Raw genomic sequence first — 23,153 nt, 5'->3', positions numbered from 1 at the left:
TAAGCATCCTGATTACAGAAATTTCGGCAGCATACAGCTTTGCAGTAGGTGATTTATTGCTTCAATTAAATAGTTTCCTCCCCTACCCCTTTTTTTCTCCCCAGGCAAGGAGAGCCTCATCACAGACAGTGGAAAGCTGTATGCCCTTGATGTCCTGTTGACTCGACTCAAGTCTCAAGGACATAGGGTCCTTATCTACTCTCAGATGACCAGGATGATAGACCTACTGGAGGTAGGAGAAGGAACCTTGGGGACCTAGGAGTCCTTGACATTTAATTTGGATAGGAATCTGATGTCCCTATAATATCAGCCATAATTACTGGGAACACTGAAAGTTGTCTTTGTGGTTTTCCACAAAGTGCCCCACAGAGTGCCCCATCCCCCAGTAATCAGAAGACTTCTGTTCCCTTAGCCAATGAAATACAGTACTCTTCTTTTACAGGAGAAGAAATGCCACAATTTTAAAGCAGATCCCAGTCTGGGAAGTCTCTGAATTCTATATAGAAGTCAAGATTGGAGATTCAATTTCTTGTTTTTGTTTTTATTTTTTTATGTTAAAAACCTGAGAAACAGCTATTCAAGCAGGTTAAATTTAATGGTTTTCATCTTGACTATATGTTGCAGACATTGGAATGAGCTCTGAAAATTAGGATATTTAAAATCTCCTAAGGTAATGTTAATGTACAGCCATGGTTCACCACTGGATTAGCTATCCAAGACAACTGGTTACATGATTAGGGTCTCTCTGTTTTCTTTTCTGAAGGATGACTTATTTGTGCAAGAGGAGTTCGTAGCCAGAAACAAAAGAACAAGAACAAATAATCGCATACTACCAGAGTTACAGGAAAGTTGGGAGAGGCTGAGGTATCTGGTGATCAGAACTATATAAAGAGCTCATATTTTCTCCTGGGCTTAATATATGAAAAGCTCTGTTTGCTAGCCTGCTAGATTACAGTGATGGCCCCTGTTTGAGAACAGGGAATCAGGACCATGGAGATACAAAGGGATGGGACAGCAGAAGGGAAGCTGAGATGACTCAGCACAAGGGCACTTGCCTCCAAGCCTGGTGACCTGTGTTCAGTTCCCAGAACCCACATGGTTAAGAGTTGAATTCCCACAGACTGTCCTCTGACCTCCACATGTACATCTATGCATGCACACTTACACACACAAATAATCAAACAGTATTTTAAAAAGGAGTGGGGACGTTGTGGGTTCTTTGGACACCAAAGTTGACTTGGTAGATTTTTCAGGGTGTCTGGGTGTCTATCCATTTTGTGGGCAGGCTCCTTTTAATAATCTGGTAACTTCTTTTAGCAAGAGATGTAATAAGCAACATCTAGGGTCAATTTTATTTCTATAAGTCTTAGATTTCATACAGTGCTTAGATTTGGGGTACTTTTAACATGACAAACTTTGTGATTTGTTTCATGATGTCACCTATTTATAAATGATGGGAAAGTCCTAACAAGTTTGAGCATAAGAGAGGTGATTAAGCCACTTTTGCAAATGTTTTCTTTTGATTAGTTGCTGTTCACCCCAGTTTGCCACATACAGCTCAGAAAGTAGGACCTAGGGCTTTCTGTATGTATGCTAGGTATGTGACAGCCTCAACCATGTTTGGTGGTGTATATCTATCTTTAAGACAATAAGGTTCTAATAGCAACAGTTCAGCTAAAGAACTCTGCTCAGGCCAGATGATGACAGTAGCCAAAGTAATGTAAGTACCAGTCGTACAGTGAGGGTCTTCCTTCTTGGTTCTTGTGTGCTTGCCTCATCCTGAAGAGTTGGGGAAAGTACAGGGGAAGTAGTGATTGTCGGCTGTTAAGAATTACAAAGAGGCTGGGCAGTGGTGGCACACACCTTTAATCCCAGCACTCTGGAGGCAGAGGCAGGTGGATCTTTGTGAGTTCGAGGCCAGCCTGGTCTACAGAGTGAGATCCAGGACAGGCTCCAAAGCTACAGAGAAACCCTGTCTCAAAAAACAAAACAAAAAATAATTACAAAGAGAAGTGCTAGCGAGGCTAGCAAGATGGCTCAGCTGAAGAGCACTGGCAGCTCTTCTAGAGGACCCAGGTTCAATTCCCAGCACCCACATGGCAACTTACAACTGTCTCTGACTCCAGCTGCTGAGGACCCAATACTCTCTCTGGCCTATGCCGGCACCCCACAAATGTAATTTACAGACGTATATGCAGGCAAAACACCCATACACATAGAAAAAATTATTTTTAATTACTTAAAGAGCAGTACACACTGGGCTTAGTAAAGGAGGCACAATCTTTCTTTTTCTAGGGCTATTTCAGAATTATATAGAGTCTTAAAAGTTGATTCATACTCAAAGGAGTTCCAGAGATCATGAGAGAATAAGTAAGCTGTAAGCTAGCTGTGACAGATGAAGATGAGTGTGGGTGGGTTATGTCTGATACGGCCCTGAGTTTTGGAGTGGGCTTAGTGGGCGGTCTTTATGAACAAGGCAGCTGAGAACTTTAAAATGCAGGTGCCTCTCTATGGAGAATTATAAATTAAGAAAAAACAGATTCACAACCTGAGTTTCACAGCTGAGCCACGTTCTTCGTGCCAAGTAGTTGGTTCTCACAGAGCTGAGCCTCTGAGGAGCAAGTGGCAGTGCCCATAGTGTTTACTGTTCTGGCTGATGGTTTACTGAAATGTAAACATGCTGTAGACCTCAGGATAATGCAGCACTAGGTCTGTATTTCTGATTTGTCAGAATATTTCCTGTCACTTTCATAATGGATTCATTCATGAAACCTGAGTCCCTCCATCTAAAGATGGGCATTTATAGAAAGAGTATACCTGATTTCTCTAACACATTACTTCTTGTCTTGTTTCTTCAGGCTCAGAAAGTCGATTTTTATTTTCTCGACACCACACCCCCTCTCCCCCCTTGTCATCTTATAGTTGTACAAAGAGGGAAAGAAACGTCCCCACTTAACGTAGGAGTTAAAGACACTCGAGGCCACTGAGATTCTGACACATGGCTGGGGAGCATGACCTTTCTCGTTCACCCAGTGGTCCTTTCCCTCCCTGTTACTCTTGTCTTCTGCCTTGGCCCTGCTGTTCGTTTCTGTTTCTGGAATTCAGCAAAACTAGAAGGCAATATAGGGCCTTTTTTTTTTTTTTTTTTCTCCCATAGGTTGAAAAATAGGGCCTTTAATGGGGGCAGCACTACTTCTAGGCACCTGCCTTGGCTGGTTTCTAAAGCAGTTGACAGCTGGGCATGGTGGCGCACACCTTTAATTGCAGCACTCGGGAGGCAGAGGCAGAAGGAATCTGAGTTTAAGGATAACCTGGTCTACATAGTATTCCAGGACAGCCAGAGTGAGACAGTGAGACCCCATCTCAAATAAATACATAAATAGTGATTGATAGCCTTTTTTTCTTTTGATAAAAATCTCACTTCAATTTAAATGTGTGTCTGATCTTCCAAATACAATTCTGTACTCAGAAATGTTTTAGCTTATTACGTGGCATCCCAATAAATATTTCTGAGTGAGGAGATTAAAGAAAGGGGGAAATTTACTTACAGAACTAGGAATTTTATTGTTCCCACAGGCAGAAGTAGAAGATATTATAGATGACTAGGTGTTGCACTCTGCTTTACTTGGTATTTGTGGAGTCACCTGTAGTGTCTTCTGTTGAGGGTACTGTAGAAACAAACAGCCCTGAGCAGTTGGAGTGAGATTGTACAGCTATATGTTCCACAAAATTCTTCTGCTGCCGCCTTTTTTGTGAGGAAGGATGCCCATCTCTCTGATATTTTCATAGTTACAGAGAGCTGTTAATTTATTACAGACAACTTTGATTATGTCTGGGTTTCCTCGTTGGAGATTCACTCCTGTTGCATAAGTAACTGAGTCTGAATTTAAAAGAAATACATCGCTTGATCTCCTGTGTATTGTATGCCATGATTAATAAGTACTGAAATCCAGACAGATCTTAACCTGAACTCATATTTTAAAATATTAGAATATAGAATTAAATCCAGATAATCCATAGCTAATTGTGACACCTGAGAGCACTGGGTTGTGTAACTTGCCCTGGCAAGCCTGAAGGCAGTTCCTCACTGGAGAAGGATTCATCCTCAACAGACACTCTGTCATGTCATCTGAGCACTGGCTTCTTTACAACTCCAGATTCCCTTCGGGAACCGTGATTTTGACTATGCTAGGAAGCTAGCGTGTTCTTAACTGTCCCCACAGAATGAAAAGCAAGTTTGAGTCACTGTCGACTGAATTTTCATAAGATCTTAAGAATGGTAGGGAAAATGTTTTAGCTTACAGCCACACTACTTAAAATCAGCAGAGAATCTCTGGGGCTTGCTAGCTGCCAACCTAGCCACAGTTTCAGTAAGAGACCCTGTCAAGGGAATAAAGTGGATATCGATAGGACAGGACACCTGATGTACTCTGTTGCCCACTGCATACAGATGAATGTATCCACACACACATGTGCATTGGAAAACACACATTAAAAAAGAAATAAAATCTATAAATAAATATATTTATTTTCATGACACTTGTGAGCAAGGCACTCTGCTAAACAGCAGTGGACCTAGTAGAATAGACTTTACAAATAACTGTGAAATGATATTTGTGCCAAAATGAAGCATTAGCAAACTAAGGATAGCTGGAGGGAGTGTGTTTATTTGTAACTCTGCCACTTTTGCAGACGGCTATATACATAGAGAGTAATATCTGAACTGGATTTAAATTGGATTGTAATGATCAGGAAGAAAGGAAATTCAAAACTAAAGAAACCTGAGTTTATATGTGCATCAATCTTGTTTCTGGTAGACACTGTTTCTTTGGAATCATCCACCACCTCTGGTTCTTATAGTTTTTCTATGTCTTCCACATAGATCCCTGAGCCTTGAGGGGAGGGGTTTGATGAAGACATTTCGTTTAGGACTGAGTGCTCCAAAGTCTCTTACTCTGTACAGTAGTGTTTCTTAAACTTGATGCTTATAAGCAGTACATCATCAAAATGTAGATTCTGGTTCTGCCTTCAGGCTTGCATTTCTGATAAACTCCAGGTGTCCCTAGTGATGAATGTCATTTAAGGACCCTGTCCAGTACCAGGGCTCAAAGGGACTCTGCCTCTCTGCTCTTTGGTTGTGTCCTCTCCTGTAGATTTGGGGTTTATATTAGTTTCATCTTTGAAACTTTACTTAAAATATATTTAACAGGGGTTGGGGATTTAGCTCAGTGGTAGAGCGCTTGCCTAGCAAGTGCAAGGCCCTGGGTTCAGTCCTCAGCTCCAGAAAAGGAAAAAAAAGATATATTTAACAAATAGAAATCATATTTAAGGTAGATTTAAGGTAAATCTTCTACAGTTATCTACTTTTGGGTGTATGTGTATGTATATGTACATATTTATATATTCTCTATAACAAATAGATATAACATAAATCTATTTGTTAGAAAGCAATCGTTTCTTTAATATATTTGACATTCCTGTACATGTATATAATGTATCTTGATTCAATCTACCCTCAAGTTCCTCTTCCCCTCCCCAGCATGCCCTGCTCCCGCATATACTCCTCTTTCTGTGATAACCTATATAGAGTCTGTAATTACAGACGACAGCATGTCCTTTAGGAAAACAACAGTAGTAGTTTCCTTGATAAGAGCATCTGACTTCCAGAGCAATGACGTTTACAATACCAGGCATAGATTTCTTCCTATAGATCAATCTTCATATCCAACAGAACCTTGGTTATCTTCATACTGTTTTTGAACCAATAGGCATCTTGCCTAGGCTAATATTGTAGCATTCAGGGGTCACACAGGGCTGGGTAGTATAACTGATGGCTTTTCTCCCTCAGTGGTCTGCATAGCACTTTCTGGCACTATGAAAAGCTAGCCAGATGAAAGAAAATGCTGGTAATACTTTCAGGAAGGGAGGCTAAAATCTTCTTAGACTGTGGATTAGCCTATAGAAAAATGTCTGCTGTAAATCAAACAGTGGCAGGGAAGATGAATAGGAATCTCACTCACACAACTTGAGTAAAACATCGCTCTCTGAACAGATGAAGACAGGTTTCTTCTGTATCCCAGAATCTAATCAATATGTGGTATAGTACCTGATGATGCCAGAAGAGGGCATCAGGTCTCCCTGGAACTAGTATTACAACAGGTGGTTATAAGCTGCCTTGTGGGTGCTAGGAATCAAACCAGGGTCATTTGGATGAGTTGCCAAGTGTTCTTAACTGTTGAGCCATCTCTCTAGCTGGTTTCTTTTTCAGGTTGTCATTGGTATATAGGAACGCTATGATTTTTGTGTGTTAACTTGGTATCCTGCCACTGTGCTGAAAATACTTACCCATTCTAAGAGTTTTCTGATACAGTCTGTAGGATCTCTTCTTATCGTATAGCATCTTGTCATCTGCAAACGGGTACTTTGCCTTCTTCTCCTATTGCTATGCTTTTTGCTTGCTTCTCTTGTCTTACTGCCAAACTAACACTTCAGCACTATATTGAATACATGTGGAGAAAGTGGGCCATTTTATGTTGTTACTGATTTTAATAGAATTCTTTTCAGTTTTTCCCATTTAAGGTTAGCTATAGTTTTGTTGTATATGTAGCATTTATTATGTTGAGTTATGTTTCTTCTGTTCTAAGTTTCTTCAGGGCTTTTAAGATGAAGTGATTTTGGATTTTTGTCAAAAGCCTTTTACATTTATTTGTATTTTATTTTATGTATAAGAATGTTTTGTCTGCCAGGTGGTGGTGTGCATGCCTTTAATCCCAGCATTCCAGGACAGCTAGGACTGTTTCACAGAGAAAACTCTGTCTCGAAAAACAAAAGGAAGGAAGGAAGGAATGTTTTGTCTGCATGTATGTGCACCATGTGCATGCCTGATGTTCAGGGAACTCAGATGAGGGCTTTGGATCGCCCTGAATCTGGAGTTAAGGATGGTTGTGAGCTACCATGTGGATGCTGGGAACCAAACCTGTTCCTCTCCAAGAACAACTGTTCTTAACTGCTGAGCCATCTCTCCAGCCCCCAAGAGCCTTTTCTACACCTTTCAAGTTGTAGTGTGATTCCTGTCCCTTAGTCCATTCTTCTGTAACATTTATTGGTTTTCAAGCATTGAACCATACCCACATCTCTGGAATAAACTTGGTCATGGTCAGTGATTTTTTTTTAATGTGTTCTTGAATTCAGTTTGCTAATATTTTGTTGAGAATTTTTAAATCTAAGTTCAAGGAAATTGATGTACAATTTTTCATTGTTGTATCTATCTTCTTCAGGTATCAAGATAGTGTTAGCTTCATAAAAAAGTTTTGTAGTGTCTCTCCTGTTTTAGGAAATAGTTTGAGAAGCATTGGTTTTAGTTCTTTGGAGGTTTGGTAAAATTCAACAGTAAGTTCATCTGGACCAGAAATATTTAATTACTGCTTCAGTTTCATTGCTTATTATAGAAGGTTTTGTTTTGTGTTGTTTTTGGATTTTAGAGACAGTGTTTCTCTGTGTAGTCCTGGCTGCCCTGGAACTAACTCTGTAGACCAGGCTGGCCTTGAACTCAGATTTCTGCCTGCCTCTGCCTCCCAAGTACTGGGATTAAAGGCATTTTTTCTTTTGGTTAGTTTAACAGAGGGCTTGTCAGATGTATCTTTTCAAAGAGCCAACTGTTTGTTGCATTGATTCTTTGTAAAAATTTTTTCCCATTTCATTAATTTTGTCCCTGGTCTTAATGACTTCTTTCTGTCTACTGATCTGGGATTTGGCTTGCTCTTCTTTTTCCAGGGCCCTAAAATGCATCATTAAGTTATCTCTCTCAGAGCTCTCTGATTTTTTTTTTAATAGCATTATTTTTTTCATTTCGCTTCCTTCCTTCCTCCCTTCCTTCCTTCCTTCCTTCCTTCCTTCCTTCCTTCCTTCCTTCCTTCCTTCCTGTATGTATGTATGTATGTATGTATGTTTTGGTTTGCCTTTCCTGGAACTCACTCTGTAGCCCAGGCTGGCCTTGAACTCACAGAGATCCTCCTGCCTCTGCCTCCCGAGTGCTGGGATTAAAGGCATGCGCCACCACCGCCTGGTTTCATTTTACTTTATTAAGAAATTTTCTACTCACTTCACATACCACCCACAGATCCCCCTTCACCCTCCTCCCACTCCCTAGCCCTCTCTCCCAAGCCACCCCGAATCCCCGCACTTAAAGCTATAAACTTTCCTCTTGGGACTATTTGTATTAAGTCTGTGTTTTAATATGTCCTTCATTTCCATTTGATTCTAAGAACTTTTCATTTCCTTTGTTAAAGGAAATAACTAACTGCCTTCTTAATTTTCAAATCTGCTTTTAAATATTTTCATTTTTATGTTGTGTGAGGATAAGGGATGTGTGCACTGAGTGAAGTTGCCCAGTTGCCAGAAGAAAGTGTCATCAGACCCCTTAGAACAGGAATTAGAGGCTCACCATATGGGAGCTGGGAACCAAACTCCTCTGTAAGAACAGTAAGTGTTCTTGACCGCTGAGCCATCTCTCCAGCTCCATTATTTTTATCTTGGTTCTTTTCAAAGACCTTAGTCATTCTTCATTAGTCCATGTTTAATCTCCTTGAGTGTGTATAGTCACTAGGATTTTGTTTGCTATTGACTTGTAGTCTTACTCCATTGTAATCACATACTATACAAAAAAAAAAAAAAAAAGATTTCAGTTTTCCTTTGTTTGTAGAGGCTCACTTTGTGTCCTAATATGTGATCTACTTCAGAGAATGTTACACCATGGGAAAAGTCCTTACTGCTGCAGGGAACCAGTGTAAATGTCTTCAATATGTAGGGTTTACTGGCTTTTTGGTTGGGATTGGTTGTTTTTGTAGTAATAGGGATTGAGATAGTCACTTAACTATAGCCCTGGTTCTCTTTTAGTTTTGTATTATAAAACACAGTCTCATTGAGGAGTCCAGACTGGTCTTTAACTTACCCTCCTGCTTTAGCCTTCCAAGTAGCTGGGATTACAGAGCTGGTTCACAAGGCCTGGCTGATTGTCTTTTTCAGTAGGGAAAAGTTATGTTAGACCCTATATATAGTTGGACCTTAGTTGTGGTTCTTATTAGATATATTTATTCTAAGACTCATTTTTTTCTTTATATACCTAACATAGTTTATCAAGTACGAATTTACTGTAGCTAATAAAATAGATGTAACACACTATATCAGAGTTACTTTAACAATCACTAACTGGCCTGGTATGCTGTAAGCTTTTAGTCCTAGCACTCAGAGACAGAGGCAGCAGGTCTCTGTAAGTTAAGGGCAGCCTGGTCAACAAAGAGTTCAGGGTACATAATAAGACATATCAAAGACAAAACCCGGCAACACATGCCTTTAATCCCAGCACTTGGGAGGCAGAGGCAAGTGGATCTCTGTGAGTTCAAGGCCAGCCTGGTCTACAGACTAAGTTCCAGGACAGCCAGGGCTATTACACAGAGAAACCCTGTCTCAAAAGAAAACAGAAGCAAAAACAAAATAACATATTATTTGTTTCTTATTTTCTGTTTCATATTTTCAAACTTCAGCTTTACTGTAGGTAGACTGAAGCAAGGAAAGTGAAACCACAGTTTGAAGGATTACTGTTAATGTTTGTTGAGAGTGTGTGTCTGCCTGTGCCTGTGTCTCTGCCTGCCTGCCTGCCTGCTTCGGATCTCATGTTGCCCAGGCTGGCCTTGAATTTGCTTTGTTCTTACATCTCCTGATCCTTTTGCCTCCACCTCCTAAGAGCTGGGAACACAAGCCTGTACCACCTCACCTGGCCACATGTCTGTCTGTTTATACATAGGCTACCCTGTTGAGATTTGGACATGAGCTTTTCTACAGTGAACTTTTTGTAGTGTCATCTTGCTTAACAAAGGGCAAAATAAGCATGCATTTGATCTTCTTCTCTAAGGAACCGCAACTTTGAGACAAGGGAAACAGTTTCCCAGCTGGATCTTTTAAAGTCTTTTCTGCATTCTTAAAATTGTGATTCGGTGATCAGACGAACGTACTCAGATTAGGAAAATTACTTTGTCGTCTTTTTCACTCTGATACTGAGACTGTAAATTCAAGAACTTTAATCCAAAGGGATTTGCCAAGGGTGGGGCCAAGGGACACGGGTATAAATGTTAATTACTAAAAGGAAACTGGTCATGTTCATAGCTATGAAAAATCTGTGCTCAGTGACTGAAAAGCCAATTTAGTTTGAGGATTTAGTTTTTATTTGGGGGAGGTTGTTTTTTATAAAGCCTACAGAAATCTGTATTGAATTAATTTCCAAATTGAGGTTGAGATTACAGGTTGTGTTTTTTAATTTCATACAGGAGCAAAAAACTCACTTGCCACCCTTTGATAATCATTCCCTTCCTGTTCTGTGTATAGGGACTTGAGCCTGGTATGGAGAAGGTGGGCAAAAGCTTGCGAATTAGAATGCAGTAATTGGCATCAGACTTACTATGTTCTTTTATCCTGCTTGACAGGAATATATGGTTTACAGGAAGCATACCTACATGAGGCTGGATGGTTCATCCAAGATCTCAGAGAGACGAGACATGGTTGCTGATTTTCAGACCAGGTAACATTAATGAGCATTACAAAAATTCTTTTGATTTTCCTCTAGTGCTTTCAGTGATGAGTTTGTTTGTTTTAAGCCAGTGCATCTTAAATTATTAAGCAGTCACCATTGCATACCTAATTTTTGTGTGTGCATATTGATATATGTGTTCCTGTGTGTTTGTCAGAGGTTGACATTACATGTCTTCCAGTGACTTACTGAACCCTGGAGGTTACTGATTGGACACGAATAGCTGGATAGTGAGATCAGGTAACCTCCTAGCTCCACCTCTGGCTCCAGGCAGGTGTGCACCACCACATCAGCTAGTACCTACTGTGCTCAACATTTGCTCAGGCTGCTTATTTTAGAGTGATTCAGATCAAAGAATGAGAATATAAATATCAACATGAAATGTGATATAGCTATGTAGCCTTGACTGTCCTAGAACTGGCTCTGTAGACCAGGCTGGCCCAGAGTTTGCAGTGGTCCTTTGCCTCTTCCTAAATGCTAGGATTACGGACATGAGTGACCACACACACAGCCATTTTTTTCTTACAACATCAGTGCCTACTATTTTGGAAAGTAAAGTATTTCCTTTTCTTGTTTTTTTTTTTTTTTTTTTTTTTTTTTTTTCTTTTTCCTTTTTTTTTTCTTCGAGACAGGGTTTCTCTGCAGCTTTGGAGGCTATCCTGGAACTCACTTTGTAGACCAGGCTGGCCTCGAACTCACAGAGATCCACCTGCCTCTGCCTCTTGAGTGCTGTGCTAGGATTACAGGCATGCGCCACCACCACCCGGCTCCTTTTCTTTTTTAAGATGAAGATAGAAGCCAGGTGTGGTAGCACACGGCTTTAATCCCAGTACCCAGGAGGCAGGCGGATCTCTGTGAGTTCAGGACCAGCCTAGTCTACAAAGCAAGTTCCAGGACAGCCAGGACTATCACACAGAGAGTCCTTGTCTGGAAAAACAAAAAAGAAAAAAAAGATAAGATAGACACAGTCATAGGTAGTTTGTGCTGGCTTTATCTCTTGATAGCCCTGCCTCCACCTCAGGAGTTCTGGAACCACAGGCATTGCTACTTACAGCAATAAAAGGATTTCTGAATATGAACGAGGACCCCACACACACAAAAGAGAATGTCAGTTGTCTATGAAGAAAAGTGTTTACAAAGCTACATGTTAGTCTACAGACATAGCTCAGTGATAGAGGGCTCACTTAGCACGTGCAAGACAAGTAGCCAAAGCAGCTCTCTCTCAAGAGTTTGCTTAGAGTTCATTTCATTTCCTCCGAGCTTTCTGGTGTTGTAGATACAGAACAATGTGACAAGTTAAATGGAGTTCAATCTGTCCTATTCACAGCTCTCAGTCACAGTACCTCTCCCAGCTGCTAATGACATTTGAACAACAACATGCTACATTTCGGGGGTTACAAGAGCCATTACTGCACTGTGTGCTGCCTCTCATCGTGCTAAGCAGTCTGGTGACTGTTCTCGAAGAGAAAGCCATGTTCTTCAGCAGATAGGTCTGTTCAACCCCATTCATAGCACGCTCTTCCTCACATTCGGAGAATTAAGAAATGTGGTAGAGGGCTAAAGACATGGCACAGTGGTTAAGAGCACTGGCTGCTCTTCTAGGGGACCTGGGTTCAATTCCCATCCCCCAAATGGTGGCTCACTGCAGCCTGTAACTCCGGTCCCAAAGAATCTGACACCCTCTTCTGGCCTCTTGGGGCACTGCATGTACTTGGTACATAGACTTAAATGTAGGCTAATCACTTTTTTGTTTATTTTTTGTTTTGTATAACAGCCCTGGTGTCCTGGTACTCACTCTGTAGACCAGGATGGCCGAAAACTCATAGAGATCTGCCTGCTTCAGCCTCCTGAGTGCTGGGTTAAAGGTGTGCACCACCACATCCAGCTTAAGGCTTACCACATTTTTAAAAATCAGAAAAAAATTTTTAAGAGAAATAATTTAGACCTTACAGTGTGAATAAGAATGGTTCTGGCTGGGTGGTGGTGGCACACGCCTTTAATCCCAGCACTCAGGAGGCAGAGGCAGGAGGATCTCTGTGAGTTGGAGGCCAGCCTGGGCTACAAAGCGAGTTCCAGGAAAGGCGCAAAGCTACACAGAGAAACCCTGTCTTGAAAAAACAAAACAAAAAACAAAAACAAACAAACAAACAAACAAAAAGAATGGTTCTGACTTTCTGGACTTTAGTTCATGTCCAGTTAGTATTTATCTTTTTAATTCTTGGGAAGAAAGTTAAGCACATAGCTATTTGTGTTAATTAATTTATTTTAGTTTTATTTATCCTTCTTCTTATTTGTTTGCTTCCTTGAGACAGGTTTCATATAGCCATGTCTTTGAATGGCTGATTCTCCTGTTTCCTTTGAGGCAGGGTCTCTCACTGTAGCCTAGATTGGCCTAAGATTTGTAACATGTTGTTGACCTCTGGTGACTGAGTTTACAGCTGTTCTAGCTGACCCCATTCCAGGAGTGGGGAGTGGGGAGGGAGGGAAAGGAAGGGGAGAGAGAAGAGATATGTACTTGGAGGCCTTAAGTCCCTGTCAGGTATCTTCCTCTGTCCCTTTTTTTTTTTTTTTTTTCTTTTTTTTAATGTCACTTTTTATGATAGGGTCTCTCATTGAGCCAGGAGCTTGCTCTTGGTACTCTCTAGCTGGCCCGCAAGCCCTGGGCTCTGGCTGTCTCTATCCACCAGTACTGGTTCTGGGAGTGCCCTGCTCTTTGTGTGGAAGGTAGGGACTTACATTGAGCCTTTTCTTTCAGTGTGGAGGGTCTTTTGTTTTTGTGTTTGTTTTGTTCTATTTTGTTGTTGTTTGTTTGTTTTAGGGTCATGATATGCAGCCCAGGCTGGCCCATAACTCACAGTAATCCTGCCTTAGCCTTCTGAGTGCTGAAATTTTAGGCATGAAGGATCATACTAAACTAATCTCCTAATTGATTTAGTAAGAAGAGTTCATTGAGCAGGTTCGGGAGTGCCAATAGTTTTGAAAACATTCCCGTAGGGACTGGCGATGGCTCAGCTTGTTAGGAGTGCTTGTTGTTTTTACAGAGGATCCAGGTGTGCTTTCCAGCACTCACAGCTCTCCTTAACTCCAGCTCCAGGACATCCAGTGCTCTCTTCTGGCCTCTAAGGGCAGCAGACATACACAGAGTACACTATCAAGTTTCCCTCAAGATGCTCTCAGCTTATAAGTCTGAGTTGCATCTTAAAATAGAGAAAAAGACAGGTGTTTTTCAAAACAAGGCATGCTTTGCCAAATATTTTCATTATTATTAAAGACATCAAAAGAAAAAAATTGCAGTTTCAACTCAAAAGCCCTGTGGCTCAAAGGTCAGCCAGAGTAAACAAGAACTCCTATAAAAAGCCATTTACATTCCCTTCATACAAGACTTATTTATGAGGGATCCTTCCAGGAAAAAGTCTGGCTGAGACTAAAGACTGTTTGGCCAGGATGTCCTGGCAGCATTCAGAACATGTGACCAGTAAGTATGGGATTCTAGGAGCCATTCAAAGGTCTTTGCTCTGGGATGAGTCGGCCTTTACTTCCCTTTCTCCTATCCCTTACCAGATGGATCCCCGCTCCTCTTCCTCCACTCCAGATAACCGATCAGTTACAGTAACCCTTTGGAAAACTTGGGGGAAATGACCGTAGCATGAGTTCTGTTGTTTGTTTTCTTCAGAGGGAGAGCATTGTGAGGCTGCAGTGTGACGCTTACATTCTGCTGCTTTTTTTTTTCCCCCCACTCAAGAAGCTTAGCTCCCATCCATTCATGCCTGGCACTGCTCAGGCACTTTGGTGCAAAGGGGACTTAGTGGAATGTTCAAAAAGAGTGAGGTAGAAGCACAGTGTGCCTGTGTAATGTGGGGTTTCATAGACTTCTTACAGACACTTTACCCTACTCCAGCAGGCAAGGAGCTGGCCATTCAGCAAACCCTGAGTGTGACTTCTCTGCAGCCCCTAGAGGGCAATCAGACTCCACTATTGCCTTCTAAGAGTTTGTCTTGTCTAATCAGAACTCTTAAAACATTAACTTGTATTATTATCTCTAAATATAGTAAGTAAAACAGAATTTCTCAGCAGCTGTAGATATGTTCATTATAATAATCTGACAAAATAGTCCAGACTGGAAACTAACTCCTTTGATAATTACAACTCAAGATTTGTCTAATACTTATTTTCTGTGATGACGTTACATTGATTGCAGCAGATTTGGGCTATATTTAATGTGTCTCATCAGAAGCCGTCTTTTCAGTACAAAATTAATATCTAAAAGGAGCATTTTCACCCTGGCACTGTGGTGATCACTTACAATTCTGGCATTCTAGGGCAGAGGTAGTCCATGGCAAGTCTGAGGCCAGCCAGGCCTCCATAGCATGGCACAGTCAAGAAAGACTTTTTTCTGCAATTGTAGTTCTAAGTTTTTGTTTATTTTACTTAGAGAGAGAGAGAGAGAGAGAGAGAGAGAGAGAGAGTGTGTGTGTGTGTGTGTGTGTGTGTGTGTGTGTGTGTGTGTGTGTGTGTTTATGTTTATGAGAGCTGACTGCATCTGGTCTGATTTCTTCAGCCCTCCAGATCACTCTGAGCAGTGTGTAATCTCTCTGCTGCTGCTGTTTTCGTAGTCTTCCCAACTGCCTTCTCTCTCTCTGTCACATACCTGGTCACATCCTTGAAGTCTATCCAGTGTTCATATGCTAGGCTTCTTCAGGAATTACCCACTGAAAGTGGATATCACACAGGTATTAGAAAAGGAGAGGAAGTTATATGGAGCCAGAGTCGTCTCAGTGCTCAAGTGAGATAATAGTGCAGTCTTTAGACACTAGTTGGACCCTAAATCCTCAGTCAGTTTTTATTTGAACATTATTATTGTTCTTCCGTGGACCTGTGAGCATTCAAGTTGCCATGGATGTTGGCCTGCTCCATGGGAAAATGTGCTTGTGAACTGGCAGGTGCGCTGCAGTTTGGTTGTTGTGTGCTTTGTGTTTTCATCATAAAATTGATGTTACAAATTATTTATAAATAAACTTCAGAAATATTACAATGGATGATGAATTCAAAGATTTAAAAGGAAAACAGAAAGCCTGGTATGATAGTCACACACCTATAATCCCAGCACTCTGAGGCAAGAATATTACTGTGAGTTCAAGACCAGCCTGGGCTACATAGTAAGAACCTACATCAAATAAGGTAAATGTTCAATTAGGCTTCTAATGTTCCTTTCATCTCTTCATCTCTGAACCAAATCTCTTAGAGGTGTAATTTCTAAAGATTTATTTATTATATATAGTGTTCTGTCTGCACATATCCCTGCAGGCCAGAAGAGGGCACCAGATCTCATTACAGATGGTTGTGAGCCACCATGTGGTTGCTGGGAATTGAACTCAGGACCTCTGGAAGAACAGTCTGTGTTCTTAACTGCTGAGCCATCTTTTCAGTCCCCTTCTTTTGGTTTTTTAAGACAGAGTTTAACTGTGTCGCCCTGGCTGTCCTGGAGAGCCACTCTGTAGACCAGGCTGGCCTCAGACTCAAGAGATCCACCTGCCTCTGCCCCCAGAGTGCTGGGATTAAAAAGGCATGTGCCACCACCACTGCCCAGCAAGTGTATTCTTTTTTTTTTTTTTTGGTTTTTCAGGGTTTTTCTGAATAACAGCCCTGGCTGTCCTATAACTCACAGAGATCCACCTGCCTCTGCCTACTTTGTGATGCAATTAAAGGCATGCGCTGCCTCCACCCGGCATGCATATTTCTTACTTTTTAAAAAAAATTATTTTTTTTATTAAGAGATTTTTCTATTCATTTTTCATACCATCCACAGATTCCCCTGTCCCCCCTCTTCCTGCCGCATATTCCTTCTTAATAAATATATCAAGACACTGTTTTGAGAAAAAGTATTTTGAGGAAAAAAGGGAAAGGTAATAAAGTAAAATTCAAGGATAAACTGGTAAAACTTTTCTGGTAGTATGGAGCTTTTGACTCTTGACATACTGGGGGCCCCTAGATAGGCTTTGATGTCCATGCATGCCTCTAAGAAAGTTGTGTTTCCTGAATGCAAATAATGGGCCTCTCTGGTTTGGTGGTTAACCAGGTACTTATTTGACAACAGTCCCTTCCCTGATAGTCGTGTCTGTGACTGTGCCGTCAGCCAGTCACTAACTAGGTTTGTAGTGTTCTGAGTTGTGTAGTCTAGGAAGCAGTTTCAGAAGTCAGATGACCCTATCAAGGAAGAATAGCCCAAATGGGTGGGAGCTCTCTGATGTCAGGGGCTGGTTTGGGTTTTGTTTTTGTCTTTTTTTTTTTTTTTTTCTTCTTTAGCGGTCTTGGGGTGCCAGCATGGTGATGGAGACTGTCTCACTATGTAGCCCTGGCTGGCCTGAAACTTGCTGTGTAGACCAGGCTGGCATCAAACTCATAGAGATCCTTCTGTTTCAAATATGCATCCCCACATTCTTTTACTGAAACCTGTGGATTAACTCATTTCACTTTGTGACTTAGTACCTTTGTATCTAGAACTTCACAGTTAGACTTCCTCTTGTATCAGTGTACTAGAGTACTCTCTAGCTGCTCTGTTTCTTAACTCATTTATTTTTCTTAGTTAATCCAGATGTGTCAGACTGACTTCATAACCAAAGATGGGTATTAAGGCTGGAGAGATAGCTCAGGAGTTAAGAGCATTAGCTGCTCTTCCAGAGGTCCTGAGTTCAATTCCCAGCACCCACTTGGCAACTCCCAACCATTTATAACTTTAGTTCCATGGGATCAGATACCCTCTTCTGGTGTGTAGACATAAATGCAGACAAAACACCCATATACATCAAATTCTTTAAAAGCCTTTTAAAGCAAAGATGAGAATATAATGTATGCTGCTGTTCAAAGAAAACCTTGTGAACTGGGTTTCCAGTTGTGGTTCCCACTGCATACAGAGAAATTAACCACTTGATTTAGAGAACCCTCATGTTTTCAATAGTATAATCTTTTTAATAGATTGTTAGGGTTGTTCTGGAAAATAACCTGAGGTGTGAAACTTGAACAAGAAAGGTTATCTTGGGCTACGCTTAGGTTATCTACAGGAACTAGGCTGCTGTCGAACACCTGGTTTTTTATAAAATAAATCTTACAGTGAAAAGCCCTTGTAATCTGGCTTGGACCTTTTTTATTTGGCAAATAATTTGTTGCCTAATAAGTTACATAGCATCTGCTGCTTTGTAATTCTTTCTTTAAAAGGACTTAGAATGTAACAGGAATCAATATTGTATCTACTTGTTTCTATGTGAGGAGTTAGTTGGCCTTATCTAAAAGTGTGTCCATCCTAAATGTCTTCCCTGGATTAGTCCTAAGTCATCTTAGTGCACAGAAGTCGAGAGCAGGTCTGAATAATTCCTGATATGTGTTTATTTTTCTGAGTTGCGTCATCTTAAAGTGGGTGCTTTAAGTGCTAGTGGATAACAGCAGTTGTTCGCTTAGCCTAACATAACAGCCAGATTCCAATTCTGGAAACTGCGCTTTGACCTCCACCCACTCCATGTGGCGCACGTGAGCCTGTTTGTGTGCTCACTCGTGCTCTCCCTCCCTTCCTCTCTCTCTCTCTCTCTCTCTCTCTCTCTCTCTCTCTCTCTTCTTTCTTTCTCTCTCTCTCTCTCTCTCTCTCTCCCCCCCCCCCCCCGCCTCCTCCACACACACACACAGAAAATAATCTTTCAAACTATTAGAATTCTGTTCTGATATATTTGCCTCTACATGATCTAGGAATACTTTGACTAGTTAAAATTGGGGGCTAGTAAGATGGCTTGGTGGTTAAAAAAGCTCCTGCCAGGCAGGCCTGGTCACCTGAGTTTGTTCTGTTCCCTGGAACCCAGGGTGGAATGAGAGAATTGAATTCTGAAAGTCCCCCTCTGACCTCCACCCACATGCATTCGGCACATGCACACATCATACATACACTCTCTCTCCCCTAATAATAATAAATAATTTTTAAGAGGGTTGTCAGTCCCAGCACTCAGGAGACAGGCAGACAGATCTCTGTGAGTTTGAGGACAGCCTAGTCTACAGAGTTCCAGGGCTACATAGAGAGACTGTCCCAAAAAATTTAAAAATAGGCTCTTGGGAGGCTGGGAGATTGTCAGTCAATAAAGTGCTCTCTGCTTACTGAGAACCTGAGTTCAGATCCTGGTTTGAAAGCACTTGTCAATAGTCCCAAGGCTGGGAACCCGGGATTGGAGGGTCCTTGCTGCTAGCTGCTAGCCTACCAGTCCGTGGGATTCAGGTTCACTGAGAGCCTGTTTCACAAAATATGAGAAAGAGATAGAAGACACCCACTGTAAACTCTGACCTCCAAATGCAGGCACATGTTTATACCCAAAGATGTAAACAGAAACAAACCAAAAACAGGCTGGGCATGGTGGCACATAACTTCCTTAATGCCAGCACTCAAGCAGAGGCAGGAGAATCTCTGTGAATTCAAATTCTACCTGGTCTACATAGCAAGTGCCAGGCCAGCCATGAATGCATAGTTAAAACCTTGTCTCAAGTGGGGGAAATGCAAATGGAAATACTAGGCTTATTGGTGCAGCCCTGTAATCTGAGCACTTGGATGATGGAAGCTTGAGGACCAAAATCCAGGGTCATCCTCAGCTACATAGCAAGTTCTAGGCTAGTGAAGGATATAAGAAAGTGTCTCAAAAGAGGGGAGAGTTGGGGATTTAGCTCAAAGGCCCTGGGTTCAATCCTCAGCTCCACAAAAAAAAAGAAAAAGAAGCACCAATAATTTCACTATTAGACATATGCTCCAAGGAAATGAATGAAAGGTTTTGAAGACAATTTTGGGTTGGGGATTTAGCTCAGTGGTAAAGCACTTGCCTAGCAAGCGCAAGGCCCTGGGTTCGATCCTCAGCTTGGGGGGGGGGAGGTGGAGAGGGGAGAAAGCTGTTGGACTCAAGTGTAGCTCAGAGGTGGAATGATTGCTGAGCATGTACAGATTCCTAGGTTCGGTGCCCAGGAATGGAAGGAAACTGTCCTTTTACCTCCACACCTCTCAACACGAGGAAGATGGCAAACCAATATGTGTGTAATGTGGTGTAGCCAGAGGTCTGTTTCTGCAGTAACATTTTCCTGTTATATCTGCTTCACGATTGTACTTTTATTGGTTATCAGCCAGATAGTATAGCAGCAAAAGCTTAGGTGCAAATTGAAAGATGACTTCCATCACGTGGACTTTGAAGACAGAACACCTATCCACAGTGTCTCAGGAAAGCATCGGTCAGGATCTCTAGTCACCAGCACTCCTCAGCCCTAGATTGTTTTTAGAAATTCCTCTCTATTCCCACATTGCATTGTTCCTTTTCCTCCTAACATGTTCTTTCCTCTTTTCTTTAGGAATGACATCTTTGTGTTTCTGTTAAGCACACGAGCTGGAGGACTGGGTATCAATCTCACGGCTGCAGATACAGTAAGTGATGTGAGAGAGCATGATGCATGGATATGCAGGGCTATCCTATACATATTTCATTCGTCAAGCATTTTAACTTTCCTCTTGGTTTTTCCTATCCATTCTCTTTGAATGATTTCTTTACACATTAATTCAATAGAAAATTAATGAATTGCTTACTATGTGTTAAGTACTTTGCTGACAGATGGTGGATACAGCACTGAAACTAAATGGGGGGGAGGGAATGGAGGAGGGGACGGACAGCCAAGCAATCCAGTTAGATTTGTTTGAGTAGCTGTAACTAAACAAATCAGAATGATAGTTATGACTAAAATATGTGGTTTCATTACTGAGAAAGGTAATGCTTTTGTGTTCTGAACCTAAGGAGCTGTTTGGATAGCAATGACCTTTAAAAAAATAAACTAAGCCAGGCGGTGGGGGAGTATGCCTTTAATCTTAGCACTTGGGAGGTAAATGCAGGTGGATCTCTGTGAGTTTGAGGCCAGCCTGATCTACAGAGTTAGTTCCAGGACAGCCAAGGCTATACAGAAAAACCCTGTCTCAGAAAACATAGATGGATGGATGGATGGATGGATGGATGGATGGATGGATGGATGGATAAAAGAGATGGATGAGATAGGTAAATAAAATTATATTCTAGCAGATTTTCCATCCTTTCGTGCCCAGTCTCCTGGTTAAGAATACTTCAGCCCCTGAAGTGAAAGAAAAGAGCTTTCCTTATGAATCTCAGCATTATTCTGTGAATTCAAATATAGCAATTGTAGTAACATTTAGATTGAGAAATACGCACGTGGGAAATATTTTATGAAAGTCATGACTCTACAAAAGGCATTCAGTGTGGCTATTGTGACCCCTCTTTGAAATCTATACACCAATATGCCCATGCGCATGAGAAGGTGCAGGTTCATGAGCTCATGGAGAAATGAGGACAGGATATGATGAGGTCTGAGGAAGCTCATAGTACCTACCAGAGCTGGATTCCGGTCTCCATCTCCACTCCTAAGATAGGCCCACTTTTTCTCTTTAGTAACTTGGCATCCTCAAACCGTGTGCCTCAGAAAATGAAAATCAAATTCTATGGGAATGCTAATTATCAACCATAAGATTCAAACTTGCCTTGTTTACTACCAAGTGAGAGAGGGTATGAGGGCCTGAAGACTGTTGGCATTAACTCTATAGAGTACACCAACCTGCCATGTCCTGGAAGGCTGACTATGGTGATGTGTGTTGTTCATGTGGTTACTCTGATGTGATTGCTCACATCTGTCCTATTACATGACAAGAATTTGCTCTTGACCTTGAAAGATGTCATATGGTACCAACAGTTACTACTCACCAGTTTTTCCTAGCTGATCTTTGAGTGCATCACAGTCCCTGGCCATATACCTCTTGGTCCAAATCCATTCTTGGCTCTGCCGACACTCTATTAACAGTTTGTTTGTGACCTTCTTTACTGAATATGCTACTTAAACCTCCTATCCATGGTTCACAAGCCTCTTCACTTACAACCTGTATCTGCCTTGCCACCGCGATGGCCAGATCCCTTCCCCTCCCAGAAGTAAATGACTGACTTGTAATTTTTAGAGTACACCATTACCGTATTACACTACTGTTATTTGTTACCTGAGATACTAGATCGTTGTGTCCTGAGCTACCTTTTCCACCTAGTAAACTTCTGTTTTTATTTCCAAAATCCTAGTCCAATATCACATTCCTTCCTAGTTCCTTCCCTGTGCTCAGTCATGTTATATTGTAAGTAATGATTGTACATGCTAGGCTTTGACCTACCTCATCAGTAGAAAGGAAGCCCTCTTACTAATACCTGGGCCTGGCACTGTTTTAGGCACTAAGAATTGAACATTCGATAAAATGGAGTTCTATTTTTCTCCTAGTAACTACATTGCTAGCTGTGGTAGTTGAGAGAGTATAAACAGAAGAACTAATTTATATAGTATGATAGAAAATACAACCATGAAAGGTTCATATGGGATGTTAAAGCCTCTCTTGTGGGTGACATTCAAGCCAGGACCTGAAGAGAGTGAGAAAGCAAGCCAAGAATTAGTCTGGCAGAGAGAAAACACTTCAGGCAGAGGAGGAAGTCTCAGCCTAAAGACTAGGAACCTGGTTGGCATAATCAAGCAACAGAGAGAAAGTAGAACAGAGTCAGTGAAGGAAGAGTGCGGTGTACCACATAAGCACATCATACAGGGCTGTATAGGTCCTGGCAAGACTCTGAGATTGAAGAGCACAAGAATTTGAACAAAAGGTATTAGTAATATTCATTTTATCTGCACTAAAAGCCGCAAAAAGTCCACACACGACTTCTAACCACAAAGTGTCCCATCTGTAAAAGCTTTTTAAATTACTAAGTTGGCACCAAGATTGTAGTCATTACGTTAAGTAAAGAATATACCTAATAATAAACTTTTTTAAAATAAAGTAAATGGAGCAACCTAAAACAAAAAAACACCTAGTGGAACATTGACACTATTTAAGAAACCAGTGCATCTCTTATGGTTTCATAAGGAAGTTGGATGAGTTCCTGGGCTGCTCATCAGATGTTTTGTTTCTAATTTATTTGCACATGATGTGCTTCGTGGGGAAAAACTTGATGTCTTAATGACTGAGGAAGTGATTGTAAGCTTGTATTTGTAAACACTGGGAACTAGTCGTCTAGGTTAGTAAAAACATGATTTTAGCAGTGATGAATGACAGGTGATTTTTACCACATTGTTTACCCCATAGAGATGTGCAAAGGAGAGCTTTATGTTTGACTCTGTTTAGGGAGGCATGTTCTAATAAACTGCCCAGATTTATTTTACTTTCTGTCTGACTTGTTTCAGATGCTTACATGTAGAGAGAGAAGGAGCTTTTTATCTCTTCATTGCAGCATGATATGTCCTGTGTCCAATGGAGTTAGCTTTTAGCTCTCAAGGGACTGGGCTATCATGTGTTCTCTTGTAAGAGAAAGCACCAGTCCCCTTCCAGTTGTCAGCCTGGATTCTCTGGTTGTTCCTGTGGAGTTTTCCCTGTTTTCCATTTCACTCCCTCATCCCTTGCCTTATGTAGTCCAATCCCGGAGCACCATGCCTGCTCTTACCATGCCTCTCAGCATGCCTGGCTTAGTGTTTACAGTTC

At 41.3% G+C, this 23,153-nt stretch overlaps 1 protein-coding gene across 3 annotated transcripts in view; it reads left to right on the top strand.

The window, feature by feature from the left end:
- The window catches only part of Ino80 (INO80 complex ATPase subunit), a 107,920-nt gene that overhangs the window by 69,515 nt on the left and 15,252 nt on the right, over nucleotides 1-23,153 (top strand). For all 3 annotated transcript variants that reach the window (XM_036183993.1, XM_036183994.1, XM_036183995.1), the window contains 3 exons: nucleotides 105-232; nucleotides 10,479-10,573; nucleotides 19,943-20,015. In XM_036183993.1, the coding sequence (XP_036039886.1) occupies nucleotides 105-232; nucleotides 10,479-10,573; nucleotides 19,943-20,015 (296 nt within the window). The remainder of the gene's footprint in view (nucleotides 1-104; nucleotides 233-10,478; nucleotides 10,574-19,942; nucleotides 20,016-23,153) is intronic.

Source organism: Onychomys torridus, chromosome 4 (assembly GCF_903995425.1).
Source record: "Onychomys torridus chromosome 4, mOncTor1.1, whole genome shotgun sequence".
NCBI classification, from domain to species: domain Eukaryota; kingdom Metazoa; phylum Chordata; class Mammalia; order Rodentia; family Cricetidae; genus Onychomys; species Onychomys torridus.
The sequence above is the reverse complement of the archived record's forward strand: the minus strand, read 5'-3'. Positions and strand labels throughout refer to the sequence as shown.